The 15,002-nt window shown below is 30.7% G+C and overlaps 1 protein-coding gene and 1 long non-coding RNA gene across 2 annotated transcripts; both read left to right on the top strand.

The window, feature by feature from the left end:
* The first annotated feature begins 2,612 nt into the window (after positions 1-2,612).
* LOC101220134 (lectin) lies at positions 2,613-3,879 on the top strand. The gene is made up of 3 exons (XM_004145400.3): positions 2,613-2,859; positions 2,979-3,097; positions 3,206-3,879. Exons 1-3 carry the CDS (start codon positions 2,686-2,688, stop codon positions 3,612-3,614), a joined length of 702 nt encoding a protein of 233 aa, XP_004145448.1. The 5' UTR covers positions 2,613-2,685; the 3' UTR covers positions 3,615-3,879.
* Positions 3,880-8,277: 4,398 nt separating this feature from the next.
* Positions 8,278-9,849, top strand: LOC105436362. The gene is made up of 2 exons (XR_970244.2): positions 8,278-8,696; positions 9,351-9,849. It is a non-coding gene; the product is annotated as an uncharacterized LOC105436362 (long non-coding RNA).
* The last annotated feature ends 5,153 nt before the right edge of the window (positions 9,850-15,002 follow it).

Raw genomic sequence — 15,002 nt, 5'->3', positions numbered from 1 at the left:
AACAATTTTGAAGATGAAAAAAGCTCATGGTCCCACAATGAAAAATTCAAAAAATGTCTCCAGTCAACACACGATTAATTGGCCACTCACATACGTAATATATTTAGTACATGATTGTTTAGATTTTTGCTATCCAAATTTAAACAATTTTTTTTCAAAATTTTTTGTACATGGTCGTTGTTTAGATTTGACTATCCAAATAATCTAGATGATTTTTTTTCAAAATTCTTAGTACACGATCGATTAGATTTGGCTATCCAAATTTAAACGATTTTTTTTTTCAAGATTCTTTGCTACACGATTGTTGAAATTTAGCTATACGATTGTTTAGAGTTGACTATACGATCGTTTCGATTTGGCAACTTAAATATAAACGATCGTATACCAATATCCTAACGATTTTTTTTTCAAGATCTTTTATTTTTTGTACACGATCTTAAACGAAATAACACTATTAAAAAACACTACAAGATCAGTATGATTGGTTTTAAAAGAATCATTATTTCAAAAAATATAAAAAAAAATTACAAAAGAAGAGGAGAAAGATGATGGAAAGGAAAAGAAAAATAAGAAGGATATGAAGGGCAAACTTGAAATGTTTTAGAAAAATGATTGATTTCAAAGACTTTTTAATTTTGTTATCCAGACCATAAATATTTTGGTGATTTGTTATATTTATAAAAAATTATTTAAAGAGATTTTTTGCAAAGATAGCAAAACAATTTATAATAATAAAACTCATGTCATAATATTTTTTAAATTTGCAAAAGTAATAGATTTAAAAGTGATGACCGTCTGATAGCCCTATGATTACCCTCTGATAGCTCTATGATTACCGATAATTACAGTCTAATATCATTAATTTTGCCATATTTACAATATGCAAAAAATTAGTGTCATGAGCTGTTTTTTCTAAATGTTTATGTCACTTTATGTAATTTCCCTTTAAAAAAATGGATATTTTCAAAAATAAAACAAAGTGGAAAAATATTTACATTATATAGTCTAAAGGCCTACAATATAAAATTTCAAAACTGCCCCAATTAATTGGCATTCGACGCGCGTAATATATTTGAAAAACATCATTTTGTATTTGGAAAGCGATTGGGTAGGAATTGATCGTGCTTTTCAAATCTAAACAATCAAATCAAAATCGGAACGATTTTTTAATATTTTTTTTATACATGATAGTTTAGATTTGAACGTCTAAATATGGACAGTAAAATCTAAACAATTTTTTTTTTTAAGATTCTAGGTACATAATCATTTAAATTTGACTATTTGTTTTACGTTAAAATTTGGGCATCCAAATCTAAATAATTTTTTTTAATGATTCTTAGTTTAAATTTTGGCATCCAAATTTAAACAAATTTTTTAAAGATTTTTTGGTAGAGGATAATTTAAATTGGCCTATTTTTGTACACGATTGTTTAAATTTGAGAGCCAAATCTAAACAATTTGTTTAAAGATTCTTTGATATTTAAATTTGGTTATACACGATCGATTAGATTTGACTATTCAATATCCCAACTATTTTTTTTCATCAACTTTTATATTTGTCACATATCTACACAACCAAATAACAACTTGAATTTTTTTTTAAAAAAAAGATATGGTATATTTGGTACACAATCTTGTGAATTAAATAACTGTTTAAAAAAAAAGGCAAATTGCAGAAGAACAGAAAATGACGATGGAAAGAAGAAAAAAAATTGTAGAAGATGAGAAGAAAGACGATAAAAAGAAAAAAAATACTCTTGAATGATGTAGAGAATAGAGAATAGAGAATGATGTAGAAAAAAAAAACGAAAAGAGGAGGAAGAATCATAATTGAAAAATCGTAATAAACCAGCGAGGACAAATATGAAATTTTTTAAAAAATAATCAGCTTAATAGATTTTTCTTAAATTGTTTTAGGAATAATAAATATTTTGTCATTTCATTCCATATATGAAATTTAACTTTAAAAAAATAAGTATTTGGGATTAATTTTAAATAATCTTAATAGTGAAAATACCTAAGTACATATTCTAATTTATCAACCAATTATTATCCACTAAGAATATTATGAACGAGAATATAATAAATTATATTAGTTTAATATCTACTTATCAACATAAATTTCCATATCATCTCTTTTGTTCTAAAACAAATGCAAGGGTAAATTGCAAACTCAATTAGTTACAAAAGGACATCAAATTCCTTGAAACAAATTAGCATAGATTAACTTACAAATAACATACGTTTGTAAGATAACATATTAGAAATAAAGAATAAATTTCCAAAGCCATCATCGAAGTATAGTAAGATAATTCTCATTATTACATACTAAAATTTACAACAGTTGTAGAAATTGGATCTGACTAAACAATAAAAAATCAATTAAGCCCTCAAACTTACAAGTATTTAAGTTTGATGATCCAATAATATTCATAAACTAGAAGTGAAATTACAAATACCAATAGACACGCAATGGGTACTTTTGTAATTTACGTAAAGAAAAGTAGAAAAGATATGGATAGGAGTAATTTTAATGTGAGACTTCCAAATATAGTATACCAAAGAAGAAGGCTATATATATCCCATTTCCATTCCCAACTTTATTCACATCAAAATATAGATATACATACATACATTATATATATATATAGTTGATTTATCAAAGGTAATTAATTGAGGGTTGAAATGACTACGGAAGCGGAAGCAAAACAGCATTTGGTAAAAAAACTTGAGTATGACCATTGCTTAGAAACAATTTTAGCCCTCGCAGACGACCAAGCTGGAGTCGAGTGGCCAACCTTCCTTCCTCTTTGCAATCAACTATCTCAACGTGGCATCTCCCTCTGCAATGGAACTATCGTAAGTGTCTGCTTAAATTTAATATATTGATTTATTCTATAATCTAATATGCTAATAAATATATATATGTATGTATATATAATTGAGTTTTGATTATTAATTTTGTTGAATGCTTTCAGAAATTCAGAATTAATCTCGAAACAAACACTAATCGACTCTTCATATTACCAAAAATTCTCACTATTTTCGGGGTTAATGATCCCCGATACTGGAAATGGATCTACATCACGGACCATATGTATGTTTTTTTCTTTGTTAATTATTTCTAGAACCGAAATTCAATTTAATAATATTGTTATCTATCTATATATATATATATATATGTTAATAAAAACAAAACGTTCAGTACTTCTGTGGATGCCCCTCAACTGATTGCAATACAAAAGCTTGACATACGTGGAGCATTTTCCGCACCATTGGTGACACCAAAAGTCTTAAACGTGTTATCATTATTGGTATTGCTCACTGAGAATACCGGCGGATGGCAGACTCCTTTGAACGTTACAATCACCACACCAGATGGGTCAACGAGACAGAGCCAAGTAAGCCTCGCGAGGAAGCCGATAGGCATTTTCTTTGAACTCACAGTAGGCGAGTTCACTCTCAATGACGATGGATGTAACAGTACCGGCCTAGTTAAGTTCAGCGTAACGGAATACTCAAACTATGAAAAACGTGGGATGCTGATCAAAGGTTGTATTGTTCGAGCAAAGTTTTCACTTGGCTGCACAAATCCAACTTTGGACCGTGCATAAAATTCTCTTTTCTCAACTCAAACTACATTTTGTATTTTGAGGCAATCTGGCTACAAGTTTATGTTTAATAATTACCCATATATAAAATGAAATACCAGACATGTAATAGCATCAAAAAGATTATATAAATAATACACAAACTGTTTTTGCATACTAGCAAAACGGTTATGTATAATGTTTTAAACACACTTTTTTCTCTTTCACATATCAATGTTTTAGAATATTTGAGAGAAAGAAATAAGAACTTGTTTGGAAGATTTAACTCTTTTCGAGTATATGCTTTCTTCTTCTACTCGGATACTTTTTAATACAACATACCTAAATCTATACATTTTACTATAAAAATATAACAAATCAACGAAATATTTACGGGGTAACAAAATAAAAAAAATTCATGAAACTCACCGTATTTTAAACAAATATTTTAGGTTTGTTCTTCCTTTTCATATCTTTCTTCTCTTCTTCTTATGCTATTTTTCTTCTTTCCATAGTCCTTTTCTTTTCTTCTTCATATTTTCTTTTATTTCTTTTATTTGGTTCAAGATCGTATACTGATATATATAAAAAATCTATTTTTTTATAATTTTTTTAAAACTGTTATTTAGTTGTTTCAAATATAAAAGATCGTGAAAAAAATTATTGAAATATTTGATAGCAAATCTAAACGAACATGTACAAAAAAAAATAACCAAATCTAAATGATCGTGTACAAAAAAAACTATTTAAAAAATCGTCTCAAATTTAAACGATAAAATCTAGATGATAGTCTAACAAATCTAAATGATTAAAAAAAAATCTTAATTTCTTTTTAGATTTGGCTATCCAAAATTGAAATGAACAAATCTAAACAATTATATACAAAATCTAAACGATCGTGTACCAATTTCTTTTTTAAAAAATCATTTAGATTTAGTTACCTAAATTTAAACCATCATATCAAAAAATGTTGAAAAAAAATCTTTTAAACTGTCAAATCCATACAAGAAATAGTCAAATCTAAATTAGTTGAAAGAAATAGTCAAATTTATATCATCGTTTACCAAATATATTATGAATGTTGGATGTCAATTAATGATGAAACATTTTTTGTATTTTTTCTTGTTAGTCGTTTGAGTTTTTTCGTTTTCGAAATTGTTTTATACCTTGTAAATATTTTGGTGTGCTTTTTTATATTTTTTAAAAGACTCCTTTAATAAATTCTATATTTAATTTATTAACGTATAATGAACTCTGAAGTACAACATTTTATCGCCTCTCATCAATTTTATTGATAACATTATGGTAATAAACTGTTTATGAAAACTTGTTTTATTAAACTGTCGCTCACTAAGTCTTTTGACTTGCTCTTTCAAATGTTTTCTCTCTTATTAAGTACAAATTGTGACTCTCCTAGTGTTGGACTTACTATTGCTAGACCAATTAGTTTACGATAATGAAAAGAAATTGCCACATTAAAATATGTTATCATGTTAAATTCATAATGAGTTGTGAAAACTTATAATCCTTATGATTTATATGTTTTCCTCTAAAACATTATATTTATAAAAATTCATTTTCGAAAGTGGCCTACACCTCGGTTTTGTCTTCTATAAGTATAAAGACTTCCACTTGCAAATTGTTTTAAGATTTGAGGTTAAGAGTTCAACTAGTATTATTTCAAAGGAGAATGATTTCAGTTGACATTCCGCCACCTTTCGAAACTAGAGAAAGTGATATGGGAGGAGATGTGACAATATATAAACATGCTAAAAAATAAACAATAATATATGTGATAACAATTTCAACCACTAACGTGGTTGATGATGCATTGAGTAAAGTTCTTGGCCCTGATCGTGGTCATGTTAGAGGATTTGGTTTTGGTGTGACTCGTTCAAGACTAACTCTTTTGTCTCAACAAGATCACAAGTACAAGGTTTTGGAAAAAGAATATTTGAAGATGAAGGAATCACTACGACAAAAATTGAATTACTTGACGTTAATAAAGTGTCATGTAAATCTATATTTGACGTTTTAAAAAGCGTCAAGTAATAGACTGTCAAGTATAGTTCTATTACTTGACACTAAAAAAACGTCAAGTACTCTATTGCTTGACATCATTTTTGTGTCAAGTAAGATAGTATATTTGACGTTGTTTACGTGCCAAGAAAGAGAATGTGTTTGACGGTTTTTTAACGTCAAGTTAGATAATATACTTGACAATATTTACACGTCGAGTAAAATATATACTTGACTCTATTTACCTGTCAAGTGAGATAATATACTTGATACTATTTACAAGTCGAGTAAGATATATATTTGACTCTATTTACCTGTCAAGTGAGATAGTATATTTGACATTATGTATATGTCAAGTGACATTTTATAGTTGACACTATATATCCATCAAGCAAATTGGTATATTTGACTCAAATAAGATAGTATATGTGACTGTTATGTATACCATTTATTAATATATTAAATATACTAAATTTTTCTTTTTTCATTTTTCATTTCCTGCATTACATATATTTGTTTCAATAAGACATATCCACAAACAAAACAAATTCTCCAACGAACAATTACACAACAAAAAAAAAGGACAAAAAGTTTAGTATAATATGTAAACCAACAATAATTGTTCGTTGAAACAAATGAAAGCAATGAAAGCAATGAAAGAGAAAATGATAGAAATCAAAGCACTTATGTCATCTTATTTAAAGAAACAAGTTTTTTTTTTTTTACTTAGATTCTTTTTTTTCCTATTAGTAGTTAACTATATTTTTGGTTTCATATGGGATTATTGTAGGCAGAACCAAGTGAGGAACTTTCAAATGCTACTGCAAGTGTGCTAATTAAGCGAATAAATATTCCTCTAACTTGTCCAATGTCTTCTCCATCAGTAAATTTATTTGTAATATTTCTCAAAAGTATTATGATGTCATTATTTTCTTATTCTAGTATCTCATATTTATCTTCTGACAGAGTATCAATAACAAACACTCAAATTAAGTGCAAGTTATTGGATTGGTATGGCTCAGAAGAGATTGTTGGAGAAGAAAGATGGTCTTCTAATGATCAAACTGCTCTGGTTAACCATGTTCCTATTGGTCCACATGCAGGTAGAGTATGGGTTGATGTAGCAAAGAAACCAAATGCATATTTATGGAGGCCAACGTCAGAAATGACATGTATTGAAGAAGCTTTAGAAAGTACAGTTGCATGGCCATATGATAAAGTGACTATTGGTATATTATCTATTTCTAATATTTTTTGTGTACACATTTGTTAAAGATTTTCTATAATTATTTAATTAATATTCACTATTCTTAGTGTCTACATAATCATACATTGATATATGTTTTTATAAATTTATGTAGGTGAATGAAATGGTGTCTTAACCAAAGGACTAAAAAACCAACGATGACAGTTAGTTCATACCTACAATATAACTGTGAACACTTATATTGAATTTTGTTTGTATTAATTTTGTGGGTTAATTTGTGTTGGTATCTTTACAAAATACTTTATTTACCTTCGTGTATCATTTTAAACACAACTTTAGTTAAGAATATTATTAAATACTTTATTTTGTAATTTTATGTGTGTAGATTTAACTAAATTTGATCCTTGAACTAAAATTTATCAAAAGCTAATTAATTGAAAATTTATTTTTGAGAAAAAAATTATCACTCTCGTACCCATAAGTTAAAGTTATAGAAAGATTTATATAGCTAAAAATGAAATGCTATCATAAGGTTATTATAATTATTAAAATAATTGAAAACGATTAAATAGCATTATTATAGCTTGATATTACATCTGCAAGTACTATGTTATAGCTTAATATTACAGTTGTAAATACTATATTATAGCTTAATATTAAAGCTATAAATACTATATTATCGCGTCGAAAACATGCTATTATATGTCAAAGATAGCACATTATTTAAGCTACATAAACTTATTATAACTCTAATAAAAAACGCTATCAAATATTTTTGTAGCAACACATATAAGCTATATCTTCATAATCTACGATAGCACTCGTTATAGCTTCGAAAAAACGCTATAAAAAGTTGTAGACTTTTAATAACATGACTGCCAAGACTTTTAAAAAAGGCTATAAAAAGTCTATTATAGCTTTTTTCGTTAGCTATGATATGTGTTATATACTTTTATAAGTGTATTGTCAGTATATTTGACATATAGTTGACATTTAAGTGGAGAGATAGATTTTTAGCTAGAAAAATTAAATAAATTAATGTAAACAAAATTTCCTAGAACAGAGGAAACATTAACTGGAATATCGTGCACTAAATGAATATCAACTAAAATAAATAATTAACACAAAACAAAGTCAAAATTTCAAAAATAAAGTTGATAAGGAAAGAACTAAATATTTTTATAATTTGTAGAGGAGAGATAATATAATTAATGATATTAAAAAAATATTCCATAATCCATAATAAATTAATAAGTGGTATATTTTTTAAAATTTTAAAATATTCTATGAAATTAAAAGATAAGATAGAATATCAAAAGGTAAAAAGATAAGTCAAAATGTTCCTAAAATCTAATAATAGAATATTGCTAAATGTTAGAATAATTGTGATGTTACATTCCAAAATTTCAAGTAATTTTTGTTTAATTATCTTCGAATTATTTGAATTCAATTTAAAAGTTAAAGAGATTTTATTTTGGATTAATTTTGGATTAATTTGGGAGGATGTAGGTTATCAAAAGGGTGATTTATTTGGTTAAATTAGAAGATAGTGTGGGTGTGTTATTAAGGTTGTATTGGAAAGGAAGAAAAAGAAAAATTACTCTTATTCTTTTTCTCCTTTTTGGCAGTTGCCGCAAGCCCTCCACCTTCAACCAGTCACCCACCGTCGGCTAAAAGTTCTATCCACGCTTCAACTTTGTTCACGTCTGTCGAGTTCAACCATGTGAGTTCTTCAAGTCCCACTTCAGCCGTCGAGTGTCAACCTTGTTTTGGCGCACCGCTCATGTCTGCTGTTTGAACTTTGTGCCCCTCACCGCCACTGATGGTGGCTCTTTAATGTCCTATGTTATTGCGAGCCATCGCGAAAACTGTAATTTGTGGTTAGTTGATACTTTCTGATTAGTTTTATGGCTTCTCTTGGAAGAATTTTATTGCACATCGAGTTTTTATTTCAAATTATTAATACCCATTATGTTGTGGTGTTATATTGAAGGATAGAAGTGTCATGTGTAGTCATTGTGCAGTGAGCCTTTAACGCTTTAAATTGATGTTGTTTATGTTTATATTAGAGGCAAGTTTCATAAGTTGGTTAATTTAAGAGGAGGACCTAGGTCCTTGCTACTTGGACTTATTAGTTGAAGCAAGTAACTCTTACTGTTGAAACCCCAACCCTATCCTTGTTGAAGGAAGACTAAGTTAGAAAGGAAGCTAAGTTTTTAGTAGTAAAGTTTAAGATTGATGCTAAAAGAAAAGTTGATGGAAATTTGCCTAAGTGGTTAGAACTTGGTGTTGGCGGCCATAGAGATGAAAGAAGATGACAATTTATAGAAATACAAGTTATTGTGAGATGAAAGAAGATGACAATTTATAGAAATACAAGTTATTGTGATCCTTTAGGTAAAACAGTGGAGTCAAAAAGTGAGATAAATGATCAAAATGCATAAATTTTAGTGCAAATTTATAATATTAAGATAATGCATCTTACATAAGTCATTACATCAATTAACTATGTTTTTAAGCATTTTTATATGCAGGATGACGAAAAAGAAGAAATGCAGCGAAGATAATGCAAGAACTCCATGATAAGAAGTTGTCTAGTGATTCGTAAGGCAAGATGCGATCAATCATTATGGAAGATAATTCGCTTAAAGACAAGAGTTGTAGTTGAAGAAGTCGATGTGACAAATAACAGCTACTTTATGCGCTAATATTTGTAGGCAAGGACGAATGTGCAAGCAAAGGAAGAATGAATATTCATCATAGTGTAATTAATTTACCGCCTAATTATGTCTATAAGTACCTCCAACAGTACCATGAACAAGTATTAAGAAGAGGTCATCCCTAAAAAAGCTCAGTGAAAGGACAAGTTTTAAATTCCTTCACCATTTGTAGTAGTAGTTCTTCCTCCACCTCTTCTTCGATCAACATCTGAGGGAGAGTTTAGAGAGATTAGAAATACAAGTTATTGTGGTATTTTGAAGGAAAAAAAGTCATTGATAGTGAAAGATTTTCCAGAACCATTTCTCAATTTAATTTGAAAATCCCAAAATACCAATACATTGAAAATATTTAGAATCAAAATTCTAAATAAAAAAAATAAGCATGCTTTTAAACTAAAAGATACAGAGAACTTACTATTGTTGACATCTCTGAATCTACAATCCATCGAATTGGTGACACCACCCGTCAAAGACCTTCCTATCCTCTGAGATGAGATTGGTTTGCGGAAACCAATTGGAATGAAAAATTTGTAGAGAGAAACTATTTTGCATAAAAGTAAAATCATTAATTCAAAAAAAAAAATTGTTTTCTTTGCGTATTTATAACTTTCCACCTTTGCGAATTTAAAGGACAACTCTAACTATCATGATAGTTAGTAGGTCATTGCATACAAACTACTCCTTATGTACCTCTTCATTGCACAATAGCTAAGTACTTGTTGAGTACAAGTTTTTTCTAATGTTTGCCCAAGTATAAGCAAAATCGTAGGTTTTTCTAAGTAATCCAAAGTCGAACACAAGAAATTGATATCAAAGTTTAGTTCTAGGGTATACTCTTAATAAAGTATAAACTTGAATTATTTCTACTTATTTACACTAGAGAATTTGTAAATGTGGTTTGGATTGGATGAAGTGAAGGCATGAACTAACTTGTATATAAGAAAGGGGTAAAGGAAGGTTTTTGCATTATTAGGTGATTAAGCTATACGATATAGCTTACTTAACTAGCTCGTGATTAAGAAGAGCTCATATCAAAGCCTTTAAATGTCACAGTAGCTCTCTTCCTAGGATCCAAATGACTAAGCTTATTTAAACAGGGTATATCTAGAAGTGTTTACTTACAAGACTTATAGAGCTTCACATTTAAGGGTGGCAACCTTTCGGTTCCTAGCATCCACACTTGTTCTCCTTTCAGTACATAAATTATGGAAGTTATCTTGTCAAGGTGGAGTTTATCTCCAAACTCCTCCTTGCGTGTGTCAGCCATATCCTTGCTACTTGCCCTCTCAAGTAGTTGGCAATATACATTGGCTAAGTGATGAAAATAGTTCAGCCAACGCCATAAGAATTATAAGCTAATCTGCTTATCAAGAACTTATCACAAACCTAAACCATGAATAACACATTGATAGATGAAAAGTAAAAGTTGTGATGGATTTAAAAGGTGTAAACATGTAATATATATTAAAGAATGTAGACTTTCAGCCATTGTTTAATATGAACAACATATATTACACAAAAGTACAAAAATGGAAAGAAAGGAGAATGGAAAAGATTACAAGTTAGGGGGAAAGTGGAACATGGACTCTTCTTTATTCTAACTCTAAGCTCTCACTTAAAGTCTAACCGAAGAAGAAGAGCTTTACAGATGGTGGAAAGGCTAATCCATTCCACCTTTCTCTAGGGTTTGACTTATTCAGGCTAGTCATTCTAAATGGTGTAGAAGGAGGCTTTTGATACACAACTTTTGAACGAAAAACTATTTTTTGTACCGTGTCAGTGCCAAAAGTAGCCTTTGTCATTAAGTCACATCAACTTCAACTACCACTTTTGTCTTCTAGCGAACCTCTTATTACGTTCTAATATGGTTTTCTCACCTAGTCTTCTTGCGAGTTCCTCTTCTATTTAATGGCTTCTTCTTTTGTTCATAAACCTATGTTAAGACACTAAAAACACGATAAAATAGACATGGATGCTTATGTAAAGTGTATTTAGAAATATTTATGAATTTTACAACATAAGCTACACGTTTTGACACTTTTACTATGCATTTTGGTCTTATTATTATGCCTAAAAGCCTATAATAACTTGTATTTCTACAAGTTATCAAGAGCTCCATTGGAGCCAACAGAAAGGACTAGCCTTTCCACCGTCTATAAAATTCTTTATCTTCTCCAGTCAATTGCAATTGAGAGCTTGAAGATAATCAGAGAAAGACTTCATCACCTTCTTCCCACAACTAGCTTGTAATATCTTTCACTTCTTTACTTTTCATTTTTCTATTTCGTTGTAATGTATAATATTTATTGTGAAACCCAAAAATTTCTCAATCCTTTGGAACTTGCTAAGATTAGTCAAGAACAAAAGAAAATTAATTTTTTAGAAAAAATAATAAAAGACTTGCAATTTAAGTTGAGGTTTAAGGAAAATAGAAAAATTGAAAATTTTGACTAAGTGTAAAAAGTTAAGTCATTAGGCATTTGAAGGTTGTTTGGGCGGCCCAAGAAAGGAAAGAACCTCTAAAAGAGGTCATTTGGCATTTTGGAGAGGTGTCTAAGCGTTTTGGGATGACTTGGCGAAATGGTTTTAATCATGTATTTAAAGGTTTTTGTTAGCTTGTGGCTAGGCAAGAAGAACCTTGAAGTGGGTGTCATTGAGTGAGAAGACATAGAGGTTAGTAAGGGGGGTTTCGGCATTTAAGGTTAGCAAGAAAGAAGGATCATAGAGGTTAGGCATTTTGTGTTGGTCGGCCAAGGATATGCGAGGTGGTCATGGAGGTTAACTATGTTTTTTGGACATGTATGTGGCAAGATTAAGGCAAGCGCTTTAAAGTAAATCCAAGTGAATTGACCATGTCATCATGCATTTTGTGGTCAAGGAGGATGTGAAGGAGCTGCTGAGGGTGTTAACAAGAGTTTAAGAGGTGAGTATAATCAAGGATTAAGTGTCATCTTAATCTTAATCGCATGCAAGAAACTCTATAAACAGGCCAACTTCAGTATTGAATTTCTCACAACTCACTCATGAAAAATTACTCAAATTAGTCTTAAAATTTCATAAATTTTATGAGTGATGGCTGCTGTACATTTTGGATTCAAGAAAGTTTGTGTTTTAATCAAGAGAAGGCGAGAATGTCATTTCTCGGGTGAATCTGAGCAAGGTGCATTCCAAGTGGGCTATAGGACTCATCATTTTGAATTTGATTATATGTAATTATGAGGTAACATAGTTAATTCATTTTAAAGAAACTTTGTAGAAGGAAGTTGAGTCAAAAGAGTTATGGATTGTAAGTTATGATTTTTCAAAGATGGGTCCTGATTTTGAAAGTTAAACAGTGTCTAAGTAGTGGTTGTGACTCATGCATGTATGGGTGAGATGGGCATGTGTTTTGGGTCATAGAGACTATTTTGGGTCAGGTTACCCGTACATGACACAGTCAAGAAGCAAGGCGTGCGCTCAGGCTAAAAGCATGACCCTACCATACGAGGTTAGCATGACGCATGTGTGTAGAGAGCGCCAATGCACGTGTCATGCATGTGAGGAGCACTAGGTAGGTGGCAAGCACGTGTGTGGCACCCCTTGCGAGAATAGCACGCAGTGAGCGCCCCACCTTAATGAGGTTAGCATGCGGCTGACCCAAAGTCATGCGTGCAACTAGCCCCTACACCATGTCAACAGGCTGTTTTTGAGTTGTTTTGGTTGTCTTGATATTTTTGGAATTTTTAAAGAAACTTTGAATATTTTAATGTTCAAGGAAGTAATTAAAGATAAAATATCAATTTTTGAAGACAATGATGATTAGGAGGAATTTTCGAGACCAATGTTCATCGACTATCCCGTCTTCAGACGAAAGGGTAAATATTGCACGTGGCTATAGAGGACTATCTTCAAAAAGCTATGAAAATGTTTCAAGTTTCATGTTGTGTCTATTTACGAATAAATGTCATCAAGCTCCGGTTTTATACTAAAATGTTGATAAAAATCTGTTTTATAAAATCGTTGCTCACTAAGTTTTTCAACTAACTCTTTCAAAATGTTATCTCATTTTCTAGGTACAAATTGTGGATCTCCGCGCATTGAACATACTACTGCCAGCCCAACTTAGTTTCCATTGTGCAAGGGCATTGTTTTGTTTTAAATTAATAATGTGATTATTCACATATTCATACCTTCATGTTTTGTTCATTTTACATGATAATTTTTATAAAAGATTTCAAATGGACCACACCACGCTTTAAAGTACTTCAAGTTAAAAGACTTTCATTGTTGATTATTTCACATTTCCATGACATGTGTTAGTTGAGGTTGTTCTGTAGGTGAACGACTTCGGCTAACATCATGCTACGTCTCGGGGTGAGCAAGCAAGTGTTCGGGGTGCAAGGTGTGACATTCATATCGTACAGTGGCTGAAAGTCTACATTCTTGAATAAATTGAATATTTATCCCTTTTCAATCCACCATTTCTTCACTGTTCATTTGTCAAAGTGTTATCAATAGCTTAGTCTTGTAATAAGTTCTTGATAAGAAGTCTAGCTTAGTAGGGTTATCACGTTAGTTGAGCTATACTCCATTGCTTGGCCAGTATTTGTCGCCAACTACTCGAGAAAGCAAGTAGCAAGGACATAGCTAACGTACGCATGAGAGAGTTTGGACAAACTCCATCCTGGCAATGAAACCTCCATCATTTGTGTCCCGAAAGGAGAATAAGTGTGGTGACTTGTGCTTGTAATAAATCAACTCAACAACGGCAAAAACTTGATTGAGATGTTTCTTATGTTGGTATTTAATTGTACATGATGAGTCATTGATGAAGATCATTGCATGCAAAATGCTCGCTATGTATCTCTTCATCATATAATTGCTAAGTCTTCGTTGAGTACAAGTTTTTCTATTGATTGCCTAAATGTAAGCAAAATAATAGGTTTTCCTGAATGATCTAGGGTCGTACACAGGAAATTGATATCAAATCTTAGTTCTAGGGTCTACTATTAAATTAGGTGGTATAAAAGAATAAAGTATACAATATGAAAAAGTGTAAGTTTATACTATATCTACTTATCTACACTAGAAAATCTGTAAAGGTGGAATAATGAAGGTAGTTGCGAGAATGAAATGCAAGCGCCACCTAACTTGTATTAAAGAAGAGGGTGAGGGAAAATTCATGCATTACTAGGCGATTATGTCATACGAAAGCCTTGATGCGATATAACTTAGTTAACTAGCTTATAATTAAGGCGAGCATCTCTCGGTGTCTTTAAACACCACAGTTTCTCACCTCTCAGGATCCAAATGACCAAGCCTTGTTAAGCAAGGTATATCTAGAAGGGTTAAGTTACAAGAATTATAGAGCTTCTCATTTAAGGGTGACAACCACTCGGCACCTAGTACCCACACTTGTTCTCCTTTCAGGACAAATAATGGAAGTTATCTCACCAAGGTGGAGTTTGTTTTCAAACTCCTCTTTGC

This window comes from Cucumis sativus, chromosome 1 (genome assembly GCF_000004075.3).
Source record: "Cucumis sativus cultivar 9930 chromosome 1, Cucumber_9930_V3, whole genome shotgun sequence".
Classification (NCBI taxonomy): Eukaryota; Viridiplantae; Streptophyta; class Magnoliopsida; order Cucurbitales; family Cucurbitaceae; genus Cucumis; species Cucumis sativus.
This window is presented reverse-complemented; position numbering and strand designations above follow the sequence as displayed.

Excerpts from the sequence above, each read along its gene's own strand:
- LOC101220134 (XM_004145400.3), top strand. The coding sequence starts at position 2,686 with ATGACTACGGAAGCGGAAGCAAAACAGCATTTGGTAAAAAAACTTGAG. Across the intron at positions 2,860-2,978 it reads CCCTCTGCAATGGAACTATC|AAATTCAGAATTAATCTCGA; the intron begins GTAAGTGTCTGC and ends GAATGCTTTCAG. Across the intron at positions 3,098-3,205 it reads ATCTACATCACGGACCATAT|TACTTCTGTGGATGCCCCTC; the intron begins GTATGTTTTTTT and ends CAAAACGTTCAG.